The sequence below is a fragment of the Mytilus edulis genome, chromosome 4 (assembly GCF_963676685.1).
Source record: "Mytilus edulis chromosome 4, xbMytEdul2.2, whole genome shotgun sequence".
NCBI classification, from domain to species: domain Eukaryota; kingdom Metazoa; phylum Mollusca; class Bivalvia; order Mytilida; family Mytilidae; genus Mytilus; species Mytilus edulis.
In genome coordinates this window covers 99,415,143-99,437,926 of record NC_092347.1, presented here as the reverse complement: position 1 = coordinate 99,437,926, position 22,784 = coordinate 99,415,143, and the positions used below count along the sequence as shown (strand labels likewise).

At 32.5% G+C, this 22,784-nt stretch overlaps 1 protein-coding gene and 1 long non-coding RNA gene across 4 annotated transcripts in view; both read right to left on the bottom strand.

Annotated features, from left to right (window-relative positions):
• Window positions 1-22,784, bottom strand: part of LOC139521254 (uncharacterized) — a 55,775-nt gene that overhangs the window by 15,445 nt on the left and 17,546 nt on the right. For all 3 annotated transcript variants that reach the window (XM_071314724.1, XM_071314723.1, XM_071314725.1), the window contains 13 exons: window positions 16,619-16,700; window positions 16,265-16,340; window positions 15,662-15,729; window positions 12,328-12,406; window positions 11,633-11,754; window positions 10,425-10,555; window positions 9,481-9,527; window positions 8,969-9,147; window positions 7,085-7,200; window positions 6,364-6,508; window positions 1,778-1,858; window positions 884-976; window positions 213-320 (listed from right to left, as the gene is read on the bottom strand). In XM_071314724.1, coding sequence (XP_071170825.1) covers window positions 213-320; window positions 884-976; window positions 1,778-1,858; window positions 6,364-6,508; window positions 7,085-7,200; window positions 8,969-9,147; window positions 9,481-9,527; window positions 10,425-10,555; window positions 11,633-11,754; window positions 12,328-12,406; window positions 15,662-15,729; window positions 16,265-16,340; window positions 16,619-16,700 — 1,327 coding nt within the window. The remainder of the gene's footprint in view (window positions 1-212; window positions 321-883; window positions 977-1,777; window positions 1,859-6,363; window positions 6,509-7,084; window positions 7,201-8,968; window positions 9,148-9,480; window positions 9,528-10,424; window positions 10,556-11,632; window positions 11,755-12,327; window positions 12,407-15,661; window positions 15,730-16,264; window positions 16,341-16,618; window positions 16,701-22,784) is intronic.
• On the bottom strand, window positions 18,216-22,550 carry LOC139521255 (uncharacterized). Its single transcript, XR_011664034.1, has 3 exons — window positions 22,436-22,550; window positions 18,795-18,883; window positions 18,216-18,352 (listed from the first exon to the last, which is right to left on the bottom strand). It is a non-coding gene; the product is annotated as an uncharacterized lncRNA (long non-coding RNA).

The following is a 22,784-nucleotide window of genomic DNA, read 5'->3' as shown; positions in this document are numbered from 1 at the left end:
CACTGTCAGATTTGCTCTAAATGCTTTGGTTTTTAAGTTATAAGCCCAAAACTGCATTTTACCCCTATGTTCTATTTTTAGCCATGGCGGCTATCTTGGTTGGTTGGCCGGGTCACCAGACACAATTTTTAAACTAGATTACCTAATTATAATTTTGGCCATATTTGGTTAAATTTTTAGGCGTATCTAGCAAAATTTACAGGAATTAATACCTTATCATTTCCCGAGTGCTCAGCTACTGATGAAAGGAAATCATGTGTACACAAAAACATGATATCTTCAATGATGTAACGTTCTTTCATAAACATGTATAAATAATCCTGTAAATGAAAAAGTAAAATGTTTATAACAGTAAAATAAAACCTTTCTTTACATAATCTAATCTGGATTTTTGTTTAAATACTGACTGTTATAAATAATCATAGTGCCTGTAAGGACTGAAGGGTAAAGATTGCTTAAATTCATCAGTTTAAAGTAAAATTTAACATTGCGCGGTATAAAGCATTTATGGACAAAGGAAGATAACTCCAATTTTAAAGATAATTTTAACAATGACATCTTTATATTGGATTCCAGCACAAGTTATGTAATTTTCTTGACAAGTACATGTATAACATCATTTTGTAACTTCAATATCTGAGAATATATTTATATTTAGGGGACAGCTGAAGCTGGCCTCTGAGGTGGGATTTTCTCATTGTTTAGAAGACCCTTTGCTCACCTTGGGCTGTTTTCTGCTGTTTGGTTGGGTTGTGGTCTTTTTGACACAATCCCTGTTTCCATTTTTAATTTTACAATGTATTGTTTCATTTAGGTCTTTTCAATAATGTATGTGATCATTAAAACCTGTTGTAATTGGAAATTATTTAACATCTATATTTACCAATACAGAATTCCTGATTGTCTTTTCATCAATATTTTCATCAGTCCACATTAGATAAGACCAGAACTGTTCTATCTGTGACAAAGTCCTATCCTAAAAACAAAATATATACATCAGTATCAAACCTATTAGAAACCTCTTCAAACTCAGTATCTTAATATTATTTTTTATTAAATTTTGTTTGTGGACTGGTTTGTTGATCCTCCACTGATTGATGATGTTAAATAAAGGGGGAGGATATGAATCTAGTTAGTGGTTGCCTCTGTCATCACATGTATCTGTCCATTGATAATATGGTGCTGTTGTCACATTGTGTAGTCGATGTTGAATATATTCCACATTCAAAATAATTTACACCTTGCTGTACATTGTTGGCTATAAATTTAGACGTCTTTTAAAATTGTATTGCTTTATGAGGTCAGTGTCTTATTAGGAGAAACCCTTTAAGTCTATTCAATCATGGGCAATGTTCAAATTCAAGCACACAGTCAAATTTTCTGTTGTTCTATTGTCTCCATTTCTAAAACATCCAATACAGTTCTGACCAACTTCAGTATTATATCATGTATTTAGTTTAGGATATCTATAGTTTATATAGTGACAGAGCAAAGTTTCAATACATAGCATGAACTCTGTAACTTATTTTCTATCAAAGATGATTATATGTATCAAAGCTTTCCATTACTTTTACTTTGGTGTTTAGGATTAGACATTTTTTCTAGCTATGTCATAATTTTACAGGACCGCCTGTGATGTTCAACTTTTAGCAATATTAAAGGTATATACATACAACAGAATAATTCTACTCATAAAAAAGAATTTATGTCTAAAAATATTGTTTTTAAGATCTCTATTATTGTTCTTCCAAAAATATGAAGATAAAGTTATGTTTACCAAAGGCAATGGCCGAGGAATATTTCTTTCTACATTTGTCCTGTCCTTGTAGTCATCAAACAGTCTGTGTAAGGAGTGAGGCTACAAAGAAAAGAATATTAATAAAATGATTGTTTGGTTTTTTTGAATTATGCTCCTAAAATGGAAGCAAAAAACATGTTTTGTTATAAATAAGGCTGTTAGTTCTCTCAATTGAATTGTTTCAAACTTTTCATTTCAGGCAACCATACAATATGGGTTGTTCTCATTGTTAAAGCCCATACAGTTGCCTATAATTGCTTACATCCACTTCATTTGAACTATGGTGGATAGTTGTCTCATTGGCAATCATAAGCACCTCTTTATTTTTTATATATTTTTACTTTTAATAGATATAAGAAGATGTAGTATGATTGCTTATGAGACAACTATCAGTTTGTATTGATCATTATTTTCACTTATCCAAAAACAAAGAAATGAATTGCATCAAACTAAAAGATGTTCGTCATTAGTAAATTGTTTCTGATGTTTTACACTAAAACTCATAAAAGTGTAACTAATTTCTAGTCGACAACTAATCAGTTCTACCTTGATTCTATAAAGCGCTAATAAAAAACAAGTTAATTTCACCCAAACTGCTCAAATGGAAATCAGATAAAAGAAGATGTGGTATGAGTGTGAATGAGAAAACTCTCCATCCAAGTCACAATTTGCAAAATTAAACCATTACAGGTAAAAGTATGGCCTTCAACACAGAGCCTTGGGCCCTTGGCACACACAGAAAAGTAAGCTATAAAGGCCCCAAAAAATGACTAGTGTAAAACCATTCAAACCAGAAAACCAACAGTCTAATAAGTAATAAACTAGAGGCTCTAAAGAGCCTGTGTCGCTCACCTTGGTCTATGTGAATATTAAACAAAGGAAGCAGATGGATTCATGACAAAATTGTGTTTTAGTGATGGTGATGTATTTGTACATCTTACTTTACTAAGCAGTCTTGCTGCTTACAATCATTTCTATCTATAATGAACTTGGCCCAGTAGTTTCAGTGGAAAATATTAATAAAAATTTACAAATTTTATGAAAATTGTTAAAAATTGACTATAAAGGACAATAACTCCTAAGGGGGTCAACTGACCATTTCAGTCATGTTGACTTATTTTTAAATCTTACTTTGCTGAACATTATTGCTGTTTACAGTTTATCTCTATCTATAATAATATTCAAGATAATAACCAAAAACAGCAATATTTCCTTAAAACTGCTGATTCAGGGGCAGCAACCCAACAACTGGTTGTCCGATTCATCTGAAAATTTCAGGGCAGATAGATCTTGACCTGATAAACAATTTTACCCCATGTCAGATTTGCTCTAAAATGCTTTGGTTTTTGAGTTATAAGACAAAAACTGCATTTTACCCCTATGTTCTATTTTTAGCCGTAGTGGCCATCTTGATTTGATGGCCGGGTTACCAGACACATTTTTGAAACTTGATATCCCAAAGATGATTGTGCCCAAGTTTGGATTAATTTGGCCAAGTAGTTTCAGAGTAGCAGATTTTTGTAAATGATAACCCAGATTTACAAAAAATGGTTAAAAATTGACTATAAAGGACAATAACTCCTTAGGGGTCAACTGACCATTTTGGTCAAGTTAACTTATTTTTAAATCTTACTTTGCTGAACATTATTGCTGTTTACAGTTTATCTCTATCTATAATAATATTCAAGATAATAACCAAAAACAGCAAAATTTCCTTAAAATTGCTGATTCAGGAGCAGCAACCCAACAACTGGTTGTCCGATTCAATTGAAAATTTAAGGGCAGATAAATCTTGACCTGATAAACAATTTTACTCATGTCAGATTTGCACTAAATGCTTTGGTTTTTGAGTTATAAGACAAAAACTGCATTTTACCCCTATGTTCTATTTTTAGCCGTGGTGGCCATCTTGGTTTGATGGCTGGGTCACCGGACAAATTTTTTAAACTAGATACCCCAAAGATGATTGTGGCCGAGTTTGGATTAATTTGGCCCAGTAATTTTAGCGGAGAAGATTTTTGTAAATGATAACCAAGATTTACGAAAAATGGTTAAAAATTGACTATAAAGGGCAATAACTCCTAAAGGGGTCAACTGACCATTTCGGTCAAGTTGACTTATTTTTAAATCTTACTTTGCTGAACATTATTGCTGTTTACAGTTTATCTCTATCTATAATAATATTCAAGATAATAACCAAAAACAGCAAAATTTCCTTAAAATTGCTGATTCAGGGGCAGCAACCCAACAACTGGTTGTCCGATTCAATTGAAAATTTAAGGGCAGATAAATGTTGACCTGATAAACAATTTTACTCATGTCAGATTTGCACTAAATGCTTTGGTTTTTGAGTTATAAGACAAAAACTGCATTTTACCCCTATGTTCTATTTTTAGCCGTGGTGGCCATCTTGGTTTGATGGCTGGGTCACCGGACAAATTTTTTAAACTAGATACCCCAAAGATGATTGTGGCCGAGTTTGGATTAATTTGGCCCAGTAATTTTAGAGGAGAAGATTTTTGTAAATGATAACCAAGATTTACGAAAAATGGTTAAAAATTGACTATAAAGGGCAATAACTCCTAAAGGGGTCAACTGACCATTTCGGTCAAGTTGACTTATTTTTAAATCTTACTTTGCTGAACACTATTGCTGATAACAGTTTATCTCTATCTATAATAATATTCAAGATAATAACCAAAAACAGCAAAATTTTCTTAAAATTACCAATTCAGGGGCAGCAACCCAACAACAGGTTGTCCGATTCATCTAACCATTTCAGGGCAGATAGATCTTTCCCTGATAAACAATTTTACCCCATGTCAGATTTGCTCTAAATGCTTTGGTTTTTGAGTTATAAGCCAAAAACTGCATTTTATCCCTATGTTCTATTTTTAGCCATGGCGGCCATCTTGGTTGGTTGGCCGGGTCACTGGACACAATTTTTAAACTAGATACCCCAATGATGATTGTGGCCAAGTTTGATTTTATTTGGCCCAGTAGTTTCAGAGGAGAAGATTTTTGTAAAAGCTAACGACGGACGAGGGACGACGGATGCAAAGTGATTGGAAAAGCTCACTTGGCCCTTTGGGCCAGGTGAGCTAAAAAGAGAACCGAGAAACACCTATGAATCACATCAACAAACATCAACCACTGGACATCAGATTCCTGACTTAAAACAGGTGCAAACGATTGCAGTGGATTTAAACGTTTTAATGGGTTCCAACCTTCACCCAACCTGAAACACAAGCTTAAGTCTAACATCACAACATAGAAAGACACACTATAGGGTTTTAATCTTCCATGTAAAAAGCAAAAGATAGAAGTTTCATTAATTCAATTTCTAACAAATATTCAAATAGGTCTGGATTTATTCAAAGAGAACTAAGAAATATTGTAAAAGATGACACATGCAATGTTTAGGTGTAATCTCTTAAATATCAATACATATTCTTTCTCTATTTCATAGGTCATATGCTGTTTTTGTATTTAAACTTTACAGTGTATTAAAGTGTATTAATAAAATCACTATATTGTTTTCTGAAAGGTACATGAATATCAATGACTGTTCAGCAACACCTAAAAAAGTCTTTTGACTTTATATATGTTCTTCTCTGCTCAAAATACTATTAGCAAAATCTGATGATAATTCTGACTCACCATATGTGCTTCACTACTCATGATACTATTGAGCAACATAATATATAACTCTGACTCACCATATGTGCTTCACTACTGATAATACTATTAACTTCTTTAGATAATTCTGACTCACCATATGTGCTTCACTACTCATCATACTCTTGAGCAACATAATATATAACTTTGACTCACCATATGTGCTTCATTACTCATGATACTATTGAGCAACATAATAAATAAGTCTCACTCACCATATGTGCCTCACTACTCCTGATACTATCAACACCTTTAGATAATTCTGACTCACCATAAGTGCTTAACTACTCCTGATACTATCAACACCTTTAGATAATTCTGACTCACCATATGTGCTTCACTACTCATGATACTATCAACACCTTTAGATAATTCTGACTCACCATATGTGCTTCACTTCTCATGATACTATCAACACCTTCAGATAGTTTTGACTCACCATATGTGCTTTACTACTCATGATACTATCAACATATTTAGATAATTCTGACTCACCATATGTGCTTCACTATTCATGATACTATCAACATCTTTTGAAAATTCTGACTCACCATATGTGCTTCACTTCTCATGATACTATCAACAGCTTCAAATAATTTTGACTCACCATATGTGCTTTACTACTCATGATACTATCAACATCTTAAGATAGTTCTGACTCACTATATGTGCTTCACTACTCATGATACTATCAACATCTTTAGAAAATTCTGACTCACCATATGTGCTTCACTACTCATGATACTATCAACATCTTTAGAAAATTCTGACTCACCATATGTGCTTCACTACTCATGATACTATCAACATCTTTAGAAAATTCTGACTCACTATATGTGCTTCACTACTCATGATGCTATCAACATCTTTAGAAAATTCTGACTCACCATATGTGCTTCACTACTCATGATACTAGGACTTCCTCTAGAGGTAGCAGAATCTGTGACTGGTCTCCTCTGGTACCCTGATGTATCTGCAGAACTAGGAGCCATATCTATGGTGTATTCTGGACTAACTGGTTTCATTATCTCTCTAAATGTCAGATTCAAATCATTTTATGTACAGTAATACAGGTGGATGTGTATATATTTACTTGCTTTTGGTTAATTGAAATGCATTGTATTTTGTTTTTGAAATGTTCATAGTCTTTAATTTTTAGGGGCCTTGTAGGCCTTTTCGTCTAAGTAGTTCAACTATTGTAATCACTAGCTGTTCAACACTGAGGTTGAGAGTTTGAATCCGGCTCATGTGGGTTCTCTCGTCTTTTATTTAATAAACTTGGATTGTCAGTTTTCCTAGTCTGGGTACTCCAGCTTCCTCTACCTATACAAACTGACCACCATGAAATACTGCAATAGTATTGATAGTGGCATTACACACTGGGTCAATCCATCAATCAATCCATCTTCCCTTTTTAACAAATTAGACTCTACATCTGTTTTTTAGTCTTTTCATTATCTCAGAAATTCTCACCATAGTATGAAGTTTGGTTTGATTCATGCTTATAACATGTATAAGCTTTTGTTTGATTCTTGATAAGTTTTTGTCACAGTCTTTTCTTCATCTTCAAAAGTACACATCAATATGATAATCAATAGCTTTACTTACTCAATTATATCCTTGTTGACCCTGACCTTGGGACGTGATATTTTTATATGGGTACAACTATGAGGTAACTTGAAGACCTTCTCACTACCAGGTAATTTGTGTGGACAAATAACAGTCTAAAAATAGATACAAATAATACTCAACTTAAATTGTCAAACTCTAGTTTTCATGTCTATTTTAAACACATTTTGTATTAATAAATTAATATTGTGGATTCGATATTTATAAGATACCATTTTTTTTCATTTCTTATGTACAGTTTATTCTACATATTCAAATGTTCAACAAAGCACAAATTTTTGATAGGATTGTATGCAGACTTTTAGTTTTAGGAGCCAGCTGAAGTACGCCTTCAGGTGCGGGAGTTTCTCGCTGTATTGAAGACCCATTGGTGGCCTTCAGCTATTGTTTACTCTTTAGTCGGGTTGTTGTCTCTTAAGCCTCCCGTCACACCTTACAGGATAGCACAAACGGACGCCTAACGGATGAAAATAAAAGATGTCCGTTGACAAAATTGTTATCCCTTGGGAGTCCATTGATGTACTGAACGAATAAGACGGACGCGTAATGAATGCATAACGGACACACAACGGATATACATTGTACGAGAAACGGAAACATAACTGACAGAACGGATGTCGAACGTACATTCAACAGACGAGTACCGCATAAAACAGACACCTAACGGAAGCGTACCGGATAAAACGGATGAACAAGATATACGGAAAAATTAAAGGCAACAATTATAATACATGTAAATCGCAAAAATATTCAAAATGTTTCTGTGTAACTGGTTTTGGTTTGTTCTTCAAAATGTCGTCAAAGGGCAGTTTCTGGCCTGAATAAGAGCTGCTTGATTGTGAAGACGTGCCCTTACTCTAAAATCGATTATGAATAATAAGAATTCATGAACCTTAAAAAATCTAATTGGCATTTCTGACGCGAAATTTTTTATTGGCATTTGTCTGTTTCAGATCCGTTCATCATCCATTTTATCTGTTATACGTCCGGTTGAAGTCTGTTTCATATTCGTTCAACATCCGTTTTATCCGTTTGACATCCATTAGAAGTCCGTTGGTGAATTTATCTGCCAGACCTCCAACGGATGTATAACGGACATGTAATGGATACCAAACAGAAATGAAACGGACGAGTACCGTACAAAACAGACGCCTACCGGACGTTCAACAGACATTTCATCCGTTGGATGTCCGTTCAAAGTTTTGAACATGCTCAAAATTTTCCACCGGATAAAACGGACGTCGACAGATAAAACATACGCTAAACGGACATGCAACGGATATGGACGGACGTCTAACGGACATGAACGGATTGAAAAAAAGTTATCCGTTAGGCATCCGTTCGAGCTATCCGTTAAGGTGTGACCGAGGCTTTAGACACATTCCCCATTTATATTCTCAATTTTATTTTGTAAAACCACACAATCCAATATCCACAAAAATAGTATTCCTTCATCCATGAAAACTAATACCACAGAAACAAATAAATCCTCAATAATTGATAAATATCAGCAACAGTTCAAATTTTGGCAGGGAAACATTAAAATACTGATTATAATAAATTCAATAGAGATTATTATTGCTGTCCATATCAACCAATAAATGATTATTATGTTTTAGCCAAGATTGCAGAACCTGGGTTTGTTAACCAACAAACAAACTGAAAAGTCTTTTCCTTATATACCTTCTCTCCACAGCTAGGACAAAAGTCTTAATATACCTTCTCTCCACAGCTAGGACAAAAGTCTTAATATACCTTCTCTCCACAGCTAGGACAAAAGTCTTAATATACCTTCTCTCCACAGCTAGGACAAAAGTCTTAATATACCTTCTCTCCACAGCTAGGACAAAAGTCTTAATATACCTTCTCTCCACAGCTAGGACAAAAGTCTGCCTCTTTAAATGTATCAAATGATTTGCCATTGTTACTGGACGTGTAGACCATAGCAGCATATTTACTGAAGACTTGTTCCTGAGGAATAAATGGATCTGGTTCAGTATTCTTCTCATCTTCATCTCCTAACCCAGCGGATAAAATGGAATCTACAAATAAAACATAAAACTCTAGTTATTTATAATTTTTTCTAATGTTTTTTTTCTTTTTTTACTTTTAGGTTATAATTTCTGACATATGCATTTGTAATAACTTATTGTACATTTATAATATGAGAGTGGCTTTCTGTCCCTAAAATAGAAAACAACAACAAGATTTATTTTTTTATCAAGAAAGCTATTAGGAATGTCTTATAGATCAATTCAAGTTAAACAGAGAATACAAAGTCTTTTTTTTCCAAACCTAAGTTTACTATGTCTTTCCTTGTAAGTTCCACATCTAATCAAAATTTCCAACTTTTATCTTTTTTCCCCTATACTTACCTCCCTTTGAGAGTCCCTCAGGTTCTAATATTTTCAATTCTTTTCTCCTGAAAATATACATAAAGATATAAAAAGATAATAATTTTGTATTATTTTTTAAATTCAAACGAACTGTTGCAAAATATAAACAAATCATATTAAATTTTTATATGGGCACATATGTATTGAATGTTGAATCAAGGACATCCAAGTATATAATAACTGTTAATTGGACTCCTTTTTCCTGCCCATACTCTATATCATCTATGCCCTCTCAGAAGATATAAAACACATACATATTCCCTGTGTAGATTATAATTAACACAATTTGACATAAATTAAAAGATTATCTCCCTTTTAGGGTGTTGGACTGTTATAATATTCTCTTCCTCAGTTTTTTTAAAAAACAAAACATGAATTTTAAATATTCTAGCAGAAGTGTGATAGTGATGTAGTGAAGCTTTTAATTGAGAAATATAGAATTTGATGAGGAAATATTTTAAAGCATAAGAAAAAGTCTGAGGTAGTGTGCATGCACAATAAGAAATAAAATAGCTGTTTTATGATGACAGGGTTAATGATGAGCTTCAAGCACATGACTAGTGAAAAAAAAAGTGCAAACACTTGGCACCAATATAATGGAATTTTATCAGACTGTCATACAAGTGAGATGTTTATCTAGCTATAAATCAGGTTTAATCCAGCATTTTCTACATGAGGAAATGACTGTACCAGGTCAGGAATATAACAGTTGTTATCCATTTGTTTGGTGTGTTTGAGCTTTTGATTTTGCCATTTGATTACAGACTTTCTGTTTTGACCTTCCCTTGGGGTTCGGTATTTTTTGTTATTCTACTATTGATTACAACTGACATCTTGTATATCAAAATAATTATGTTTTTTTGTTGTTAAAGCAACCATCCTGTCAAAACAGTTATTTCAAAATTTGATAATGAGAGACTTACCCATGTGATGGTTTACTAAGTTCTAGTTTCTGTAGTTGATCTTGTAGTGTAAGACTGTGATGTTTTAACAGTTGTAGTTCGTTAGTTATATCACCAACTGTGTTTTTAAATCTCTCCTGGACAGCTTCAAGCTACAATCACATAGAAATACATCACTCTTTAAGCTAACAAGCGGGTCTTTAAGGTAGCACAATACAAAGATTTTTCATCCCCAATCAGACATCTTTAAACTGATGTAATTCCACTCATCTTTCTTTAAATTTTATAAATGAGTTACCAAAAGAAAGAAGAAGGATTAATCTTTCAAATTGTGCTAATTTCATTACGACATAATTATTACATCATTTATTATTATGTAATTAGTTGCTATATTGTGATGTCTATACTTAAATGAATTTAGCTTCTTTGTTATTCATAGCATCCAAAAATATTTTATAGATTCTTGCACAACACAGTTTGACCTCCAAAACTGTGTCTCAGATTTTTCCTATTGTATTTCATTCTCTCATAAATCTTCAGTGAAGTTCGCAACATCAATTCATAAAAGACCACTAAATTCAATTGGGTATAAAATTTGTTCTATTGATGTTTTTGGAAATCTGAGACACAGTTTTGGAGGTCAAGCTGTGTTGTACAAGAATATATAAAATATTTTGGGATGCTATGAAGAACAAAGAAGCTAAATTCATTCAAATGTTGACATCACAATATAGCAACTAATTACATAATAATTAATTATGTAATAATTATGTCATAATGAAATTATCACAATTTGAAAGATTAATCTTTCTTCTTTCTTTTGGTACCTCATTTATAAAATATAAAGAAGGATGAAATGAATTACATCAGTTTAAAGTTGTCTGATTGGGAGTGACAAAATCTTTGTATTGTGCTACCTTAAGTAAAGTTAAGCAAGACACATCACTGGAAAATGTTTCAAAGGCTACAGAGACCAAATGTTAATTTCCCTTTGCAAATCATAAAAAGGATAGATTTAAAGGTCTCTTTGTCAAAGTTTACAAAACTGCATGGATCAATATCTTATCCTTTTGTTTCCTTTTTTTATATAATGTAACAATTTCTCAGATTAAATCATATCAAATTACAAGGGTAAAAAAAATACAGTAATGTCAGGAGCTTCTGGACAGCCAAAACACACAATTACATTGAAAACCATGTGGTTTGTATAATTTTTTAAGGTTATATACCTCCTGATCAGCTTGTTCTATATCCATCTCTTGTATTTCTAATTCTGCCTCAGTTACATCTTCTTTGCCGGTTTCTATCTTTTGCAGTTCATCCTTGTGTTCTTCTAGAAATTTATCAAATTCTGAAATGAAAGTATAAAGTTATTTACAGAACTTTTCCATCAAAAGCAGAACCAATTCATAATTGTAAGAAGTTATAACGACATATTTATAAATATTAGATTCAATTCATATTGAGAAAAGGATTACTTTTTAACAGAGTTATATTGTATGAGAGAGAACCAGTATTACTGATCTGCTTACCCTTTCAGGGCACCTGAGATTGCCCCCCAGTTTTTGGTGGGGTTCATGTTGCTTAGTCTTTAGTTTCTATGTTATGTTTTGTGTCTTTATTGTTTGTCTTTTTGAGCCTTGGCATTGTCCATTTAGTTTCAATTAATGAGTTTCAATGTCCCTCTGGTATCTTTCGCCCCTCTCTTTTCTAATGGAAGGGTTACAAAAGAAACAGAAATATAATTTATAAACAAATTATGATTAAGTAATAGTCCATTAATAGGATAGTTTAAGGTGAAGCCCAACAATGCCACCAGTTGTCATGGCAATAAAGTTAGTTGTCATCTAATAAATATTAGAATCTAACGATCAATAGTACATTCAAGGTTCTATGGGTTCCTGAGGTATAACTGGTATTTTACCTTCGACAGCTGTATTGAGCACGGTTTGTAATTGTTCCTCAAGTTTCTGTGCTGATTCAATATTGTTGATCAGATTTGCCTAAAATTAAGTATTTTGCTCAATCAGAGAAATAAAGTTAACAAGTCGAAACTATTACAAATACAATGTAAGTATGAATTGGACAAAGTACATTAAGTTTGTCAAATAATCATCTTAATCTACTGTGGATTCATTTTTATTCGTGGTATACCAATTTTCGTGGGTTTCGTGGGTCACAGCGAACCACGAATTTAAGAATTCAACGAAGAATAATCCCGATAAATGTGTATGGAGTCGGATGTTTATTTCCGGTTATGTTATGCAGTTCTAGTAAAGTGTTGAATAGTGATAAACATTGTAACATAACAGGTGTTTTTTTATTGAAAGAAGATACAAGTATTTTAATTAAAGCAATAATAAATATATCGAATATCAGTGATACTTTTTAAAATTGATTAAAACTGTTTATGGAAAATAACTACAAGTTGTTAATTATCGTGTCATAGTATGGTTTACTAGTGATTGAAAATCAATAGGATTAAGTACGGGGATATTGCCCGTAGGTAATATTGTTTATGACAGGAACATTTATTTTCACACCTTTTACTTATATGACTGTTTATTATATCGTGATTAGGCAAATGAGCTTTCAATCATAAAGTTTTGATTGCCTTATAGAATTCCGACAAGCATTTATAAATTGTAAAACAAACAAATAATTAGTTGTCTTTTTCCATTATCGTAATAGAAGTTTTCAATGAACACTTTAACCTAAAATGACCACGCGAGGATTTTGCCAATTCAAAACTTTTTCAATGAATTTCTTCTTTTTTTTTTGTTTTATTATTGATCAAACCAAGGAGGTTATATGATATCCTAAATCAAAAAGAAATCCACGAATTATGTATCTGAATTTTGTATTTTTTTTTGTAATCAGCGATCCACGAATTTACATATACCACGAAACGTCTTTTTTTCTCTATCCACAAAAATTGATACCCACGAAAATAAATGAATCCACAGTATAGTAAAGGTGCAGACTCCTATTGTTCTTCCCCTATCAAGACAAACTTGGCTCTAATAAAAGATATGATTGTTTTCTATTATGTATTAGAGTTATCCAAAAATATCAAAAGCTAGAAGACACTAAAAATGATATATATATACAGCACAATCAAACTTCTATTTTAATGAACTTGATCACAGTGGACTCGTAAGTTTATTTCAGGTTTTTTTCTTTAAGATTTCAATGCACTTAAAATGTGTGTATCAACTCTCAGCCTCAAAATATCTGTAACCCCCCCCCAGCACTCCTACCCGCAAAGTTGAAAGGGATTAATGTAAGTTGTAAAAATTTGTTTCCCAATCCACTATAAATAAATATGTTTTAATTAATGCAGTCAAACTTTTACACTAGTTATTTTGGGGGCCCTTTATAGCTTGCTATTCAGTGTGAGCCAAGGCTCTGTGTTGAAGACCATACTTTGACCTATAATGGTTAATCTATACAAATTGTGACTTGAATGGAGCGTTGTCTCATTAGCACTCATACAACATCTTCTTATATATCCATTGACATATTCTGGAGGAGAATTGGTAGCTTACCCTTTATACCTATAGACATATTCTGAGGGGAGAATTGGAAGCTTACCCTTTATACCTATAGACATATATTCTGAGGGGAGAATTGGAAGCTTACCCTTTATACCTATAGACATATTCTGAGGGGATAATTGGAGGCTTACCTTTATACCTATAGAAATATTCTGAGGGGAGAATTGGAAGCTTACCCTTTATACCTATAGACATATTCTGAGGGGAGAATTGGAAGCTTACCTTTATACCTATAGAAATATTCTGAGGGGAGAATTGGAAGCTTACCCTTTATACCTATAGACATATATTCTGAGGGGAGAATTGGAAGCTTACCCTTTATACCTATAGACATATTCTGAGGGGAGAATTGGAGGCTTACCCTTTATACCTATAGACATATTCTGAGGGGATAATTGGAGGCTTACCTTTATACCTATTGACATATTCTGAGGGAATAATTTGAAGCTTACCCTTTATACCTATAGACATATTCTGAGGGGAGAATTGGAAGCTTACCTTTATACCTATAGAAATATTCTGAGGGGAGAATTGGAAGCTTACCCTTTATACCTATTGACATATTCTAATGGAGAATTGGAGGCTTACCTATAGACATATTCTGATGGGAGAATCGGAGGCTTACCCTTTATACCTAGACCTATTCTGAGGGGAGAATTGGAGGCTTACCCTTTATACCTATAGATCTATTCTGAGGGTAGAATTGGAAGCTTACACTTGATACCTATTGACATATTCTGAGGGGAGAATTGGAAGCTTACCTATAGACATATTCTGAGGGGAGGATTGGAAGCTTACCTATAGACATATTCTGAGGGGAGGATTCGAAGCTTACCTATAGACATATTCTGAGGGGAGGATTGGAAGCTTACCTATAGACATATTCTGAGGGGAGGATTGGAAGCTTACCTATAGACATATTCTGAGGGGAGGATTGGAAGCTTACCTATAGACATATTCTGAGGGGAGAATTGGAAGCTTACCCTTTATACCTATAGATCTATTCTGAGGGGAGAATTGGAAGCTTGCCCTTTAAACCTATTGACCTATTTTGAGGGGAGAATTGGAAGCTTACCCTTTATACCTTTAGATCTATTCTGAGGGGAGAATTGGAAGCTTGCCCTTTAAACCTATAGACATATTCTGAGGGGAGAATTGGAAGCTTACCCTTTAAACCTATTGACCTATTCTGAGGGGAGAATTGGAAGCTTACCCTTTATACCTATAGACATATTCTGAGGGAAGAATTGGAGGCTTACCCTTTATACCTATAGACATATTCTGAGGGAAGAATTGGAGGCTTACCCTTTATACCTATAGACATATTCTGAGGGGAGAATTGGAGGCTTACCCTTTATACCTATAGACATATTCTGAGGGGAGAATTGGAGGCTTACCCTTTATACCTATAGACATATTCTGAGGGAAAAATTGGAGGCTTACCCTTTATACCTATAGACATATTCTGAGGGGATAAATGGAAGCTTACCCTTTATACCTATAGACATATTCTGAGGGGAGAATTGTACGCTTACCTATAGACATATTCTGAGGGGAGAATTGAAAGCTTACCTATAGACATATTCTGAGAGGAGAATTGGAGGCTTACCCTTTAAACCTATTGACATATTCTGAGGGAATAATTTGAAGCTTACCATTTATACCTATTGACATATTCTAAGGGGAAAATTGGAAGCTTACCCTTTTTGTGGAAATAACTGGCTGCTTTCTCTTTTTTGTGAACTCATTTTCTGCTGTGTCTAGAAAGGCTGTGAAAATAAAGAAAAATGGTTGCTGTAAATTATAACCATGAAACTGACATGCAAACAACTGGTCCAAACTGACACATTCAAATAATTTTAAAACATTTTTAAAAAAAATTTGGACAACAGATTAGAAAATTAGAGCTAATTATATAAATTAACAGATATTTCTATATCAGAACTCATTTATTCATCAATAAAAAATTTCAATCAAATCTAAGCACTTATGAATGTTCATTAATTTTGTTGACCTTGTCAAAATGTAAATTAAAGGGATATAAAATGTTGAATTATTGCAAACTCTAAGGTTTATCAAACCCCAGGCATAGCTGACCATAGCCATATTTGCCACAACTCTTTAGGGAACCTTTAGGATTTGCAATGCTCTTTAAATTGACCTTTCAACTGTTTTCATTTGAGGACTACTGATCAATCTTGGGTAAACAAAGCAAGCATTATTAGCCTGGTATATTTAAAACTATTTTTTTTTATTATTCTTAACCTGAAACTGTTACCAAAAATAGTTTATTTGTAGGTTTACCTAAATATAAGTCATCATAGCCTTTCTTGTATCTGGACAAAGTCTCTATTTCTTGGTTGCCTTCATCAATTGAATCCTAAAATAAATCTGAACCTTGAAATATAATGATGAAGTAAATGAACAAAATAAATACATGTACATTGTATATTCATTAATAAAAAAGAACAAAAAGATTTTTTTTTATAAAGAACAATTTTGCTAGTTCTTTGTGGAGCTTCATCATAAAAGTCCTCTCAAAATTTTAATTGTTTTTTTTTCCTTGGAAAAGAAGTCAGTTATAAACAAAATTGAAAACTGATACATTAAAAAGACAGAATATTATTCTGAAACAACGTCATCTTGTGAGAAGTTAACCTGTAAGTCATGTATATCTCCCTGTAGTCTGTGCTCCATGTCCGCAGCTCTGTCTTTCTCATCTCGAAGTTCCTCTTCAAGCCTACATAAAAACGATGAATGATTTGTTAGCCAATCAAGCACAAATTCAAAAGAGTTTATAATACTTATCATAAAAGTAATATTGATTTGAATAAGATTTTAACACAACCAAATATGATCCAACATGCAAAACTTTAAGTTTGTTAAGTTAAATTCTAAAGCTGTGAAATGCATCTGATATAATTTTAGATAGTTATAAAAATCGTGGCCATCATCAGACACCTTTTTAGAAACTTCATATTTAAGGAAATTCAGAGAAACCAAGGGAATTTGGCATGATAATTGAATTTTTACCAATGGAAAGCTGAAATCAAAAGAAACACATTAACTGAGAGCAGAATAAAAAAGGAAAAAACCAATTTTCCTCTTTTTTCACTCTAATTTCTGACAAGTGCAATTAGAGGCTAAATTTGGACCAGAACGTAATAAATTTATTCTATAACCCATGTATTTGTGAAAAAATCATGAAAAACAAAGACAATTCTGTTATATTAGACTGTATTTGTTACATTTCAAAATAAATTTATACTGAATTCTACACTTAGCTGTCCATTTTTAGTCAACACTCTGTAAAGGATGCAACATAGAATAAATTTATTCTAAATACATGGTGCTTACTGTATATGATCATTTATAAAATAAATTTATTATATAGAGCCTTAATATCTATTATTAGTTCTAGAAAATCATAGAATACATTTATTCTACATTTAATGTGATTTATGATAAAATAAATTTATTTTGAAAGTAAAGTAATCTGTATGGTGAGGTTGAGACACAGAATAAAATTATTCTATGTTCAATGTGATTTTTGTCTTGTATAATAATATATAAAATAAATTTATTCTGAAAGTACAGTTATTGTATTAAGGTGGAGACACAGAATAAACTTATTCTACATTCAATGTGGATTAAAAGTATTATGATATATAAAATAAATTTATTTTGATAGTACAGTAATTATGTTAAGGTTGAGACACAGAATAAACTTATTCTACATTCAATGTGGATTAAAAGTATTATGATATATAAAATAAATTTATTTTGATAGTACAGTAATTATGTTAAGGTTGAGACACAGAATAAAATTATTCTGGTTATAAAAATATATAAAATTTGTTTAGGAAAAAATACACTGATCTGTATGATTTGTTTAGGCTACATAGAATAATTTTATTTTAAACCAGCGGTGTTTTTGATAATATTTGATATGTTCACATAATTTTACCTTGAGAATACATTTAGGTCAGAAAAAAATGTGTTCCGATATAATTTTTTATCTTTCATGTCTATTTACATGTAAGATTCATAAAAATGTATTTTATTTGAAGTTGCGATGTGACTGTTTATAAACCCAACTTAAGACAATGCATATATCTGCTATCAACAATGCAAAAGGACACTCCCTTGAAATATGAAAACATCAATTTCTTCAGCTGATTTTGTTATGTGGGACTGAATAGAAATACTGTGCAGCAATTTAAAAAAAAAACAAAATATCAATATATAAATGTAAAATAAACAGATAAGAAATAGTAAAAGTTCAACAGGTTTTTCTTAAATTGAAAATATATCTGTTTTTTAAAACATGTCTCTCTCTGTAGATGCACGTGCTAAAAATTGTCTTTTTTCTTGCTTCTGGATAGGCCTGATCTGAAAGAAATAACGACAAATTCAAAACAATTTCAAATATTTTTAGTAACCATACCAAAATTTATAATCTTTGATAAAGAAATTGTCTGTCTTTCTTTTAATCTTACTTATGATGTCCATTTTGCTTATATAATATTATTCACTCTCTTTATTGTAATTAATAATAGTCTTCCTCTGTGTTGAAGTCCGTACTTTGACCTATAATGATTTACTCTTATAAATTGTGACTTGGATGGAGAGTTGTCTCATTGGCACCTACACCACATCTTCTTATATCTATTGCCTCTGGATACAGCAAGATAAAGATGGCTATGCTATGCACTTGAACAGTAATTATTAAATTTTAATTTATACAATAAATGGATTAACTTACAGTAACTCATTAAACTTTTACAATTTAAAAGTCAACAATCTATCAAATTAAAACCTCATTATTACATACCTAATCTTCATCTTCAGAGACACTGAATAAGTCAGGACTGAATAACAATCTAGTCTTTTTTGCTGGTGTTTCATAACAGTTTTCTCACTCTACAAGAAATATTTAAAGTTTAAAATGCAGGAACACTTACTCTGTTATTGTTTTTCTTCAGACATATTTCTTTATTTTTATCAGGATTGGCATGTATCATTCCCAACTTCCTGAATATGCATGTAATATTTGCCATTGGACATTCAGCCAGTCATGATCAATCAATCAATCAATCATAGAGTCTTAAAACAGATGAGTGGTTCATGCCTAGGAGACAGCGAACTGAATACACAAATAACAATTAAAATCAGGTTTCATTAAGTCTTAAACAAAACACAGGACTGGTGTTAACAATACTTTTACCTATCCCATTTAACATACCAGAAAACAAGTAAGACATGTTCCAAAAGGAACAGCAGCTTCCTCGGGTAAAAATGTGAGCAATGTACCCAACACATTCTCCCTTCAACAAAATATTCATTTTCCTCTCAAAACGTTAAAGATGCGCGTTCAGCACTCTGATACAAAAATATATTGAAATTTAGGTACATGTACTTTAGTCAACACTTTACACATTTTATTACCAAAATATGAGTGCAAATGTCTCGCCTTTGTCTTACTTATCATTGAAATCATATTGAAAGTCTTTAGTACAATTATCAGGTATACTTAACTTTATCAATGCACAACTACAATGTATGACACAACTAAAAATTGTCCAATGAACCATAAAAATGAAGTCGAAGTCAATTGAGACCTGTCAGACGGACATTTCCAGCTGACAATGATTCCATACATGATACACCCTATATAGTGGTCCTACTACTTAAAGTATCTGAGAAATAGACCAAACCACAAACACTATACATTGGCCAATGAACCATGAACTTGAGGCCAAGGTCAGACGGAACCTGTCGGGTGGATATGTACACCTTACAATCATTTCAATAATCCATACACCAAATATAGATGACTTACTAGTTATAGTATCTAGATACGGTCTTGCTTAAGTTACTTTATTTTTGATAACTGATCCATGGAATAAGGTCGAGGTCAGGTTAACCTTACATGTACCTAGCTGACGAACATGTAAATGTTGCTAGGAACCCATATACCAAACAAAGTTATCATATTACTCATAATAAGTGAGTTTTTCATTTAACAAAACAAAATGTATCAAGCAGTTACTGAACCATGAAAATGAGGTTGCCGGGACAATGACATATGACAGACGGAAATTTCGTAACATAAGGTATGAAGCATTTAGATTGTCTAACTTATAAAATATAATGCTTCAAACAAATAGTGTACACCATCGTAGCCGCCGTTGCTTGGTTGCAATACCTACCATGCCATGTCTCGCATACAGGCGGAAAAAAAAACTAAATCACTGCACAACAGACATCAACGTCGAAGAAAGAGATACCTTTCTGAGAAAAAATTTTTCCTGAAAGGACCCTTTAATTTTGGGTCCTAATAAAATGCGCCCGGGAGCGCCCGGGTGATGAAACAGCGCCCGGGGAAGAGAAAAAGCGCCCGGAGAAGAAAATTATGCGCCCGGGGAAAATATATAGATATTTTATTGGCATAAGACAACTTTGTTAAGTTATGAACATTGATTTATTTTTATTTTAGACAAGTAATTTGCAAATTCAGATAATAGACATTTGTAATAAAGCACAAAAACAAGTATGAATATTTCAATTTTAACAATAATATATGAATTATACTATTTCGAAAGACTATTAATGGATCACAGTTTATGCGGAAGATTTATAAAATGTAAGACATCAAAAGACATGTTTTTCAAAAACGATTTCAAACTGAAAATTGTATAAGACAACTCAAATTTCACAGATAAATATTAATTTTTAATCAAAATTAAAAGAGGTACACATAATAAATCAGCAAAAAAAGCAGTACTATACATGTACCGTAGTTAAAACAAGGGGGTAAAAAGCAGGTGTTTTGGTTTAAATTTAAGTCTAAGCATTAAAACCCTGATAACCATAGCCATTGAAACAGTTTTAGTTTTATAAAAAGACTATAATAAATCTATCTCAGCATCTGTATAAAAAAGTGTTCACATGCATGCAGTTGCGAAAATATTAGACCTCAGGCACCGATTATTTATAGTATAACTAATCGCCGTATTTGAATATCAAAAATAAGACAACGCGTGACCGAACGGCGCATGGATTAAACGAGTGCGGAGTACGAGTTTAATCCATGGCGGCGTTCGTTCACAAGTTGTCTTATTTTTGATATTCAAATACGGCGATTAGTTATTCTTTTTATTACATTGGCAAATGGCTTTTTTTATGAAATTAATGTAGAAAATGTAAGGAACTATATCTTTTTCCTACGCATTGACAATTTGTTTTGGTCCGACGTTATCGACGTCTTGACAACGCCTATTGTTGTATGACGACAGAGAGTGAAATAACCACGTTTATTTCACATGTGAAATTATCGGTTTTTATCTAACTGGGAAATCAATGTAATTCATTGCAACCAATGTAATAATTTTAAATAACACAATATACATTTTGATCGAGGACAATGTCTTTCATGATTTTTCTATATACTCTTATTTATATTTATTTACTTACTTATATACAATTTTGAAATCTAAAATGTAAAAGTGCAACAACACTTTAGATGTAGCATCGTACATATCCCCATTTATATTAAGGACAAAACAAGCAATGATCATGATGATTAGTTATTTTTTAAAGAAAAAAAATATTGTTATAAAATAATATTATTTTCTTCTCCCGGGCGCTAATTTTCTTCTCCGGGCGCTAATTTTCCTTCTCCGGGTGCTTTTTCTTTTCCCCGGGCGCTTTTTCTCTTCCCGGGCGCTCCCGGGCGCTTTTTAGTAGGACCGTTTAATTTGTATTCATGCTGGACTATATATCTTCCAGAGTTTAATCGTTAATACACATGATATATATGCTACACTTTTACTATTTTATATAATATTTATGAAAAATTTACTGTTGTTAAAGTGTGTACATTTCCCTCGAGATACTATGTATATTATTTACCATTTAAAATTCCTTGCAGTCAGAATTAAGGGAGCTACCATTTGATTTTTATGGGGGGGCTAGGATGAAATTCGAAAAAAATAGGCAGGACAGGAGTTTTGAGTAAAAAAAAAAGGCAGGATGTGACACTTGCAAAAAAAAAAAGTCAGGACGACAATTTAGGTGAAAAAAGTCAGGATAAACTAAAAAAAAAAAAAGGCAGGACCGATTAGAGTGAAAAATAAAAAGGCAGGACAGAGATTACAGCTAAAAAAAAAGGCAGGACAAAATTTTTCATCCTAGCCCCCCCATAAAAATCAAATGGTAGCTCCCTAATACATTTTTTTAAAAATTATTCGAAAATGCCTGCCCATAACAAGTATTAATTTGATGACCATTTCGGGCATTTATTTGAGAAGAAAGATTCGACTGAGGTGTGTTTTTTCAGGGAGGTTCTTTTAGTTCGAAAAGGACATCTGTGGTCTACTAAAACAGTGCATAGTTATGAAAATTTGTCAACAGAAGGCATGAAAGGCTTATAATATCTATGTTAATATATAAATACATAAAATAAATACTTACAAACTTCTGTTGTCTGTCCTGATATGTTCCTGGTGCCGTTTCAACCACGATAAATACAATACACAAACGAACATTGAATCGTCGCTCCTAATCTTTGAATAACATTCGAAACAGACCTTTCCTCCATGTACTAACTCGAATAATTCAGCGCCCCCTATCCACTACTTTTCTCGAGGAAATGGTTCATGAAGTGATCGAAGTGATCGTAATATAAAGACTGGATTATTCGGGTTATCTATGTACTGACAAATATATTAAGATAGAGTCAAATGAACACGCTGTGAATTTATTATGTAATTTCCGTCGTTTGTTTGTCATTATCTATCGTGCGAAATTTTACATTCGGATG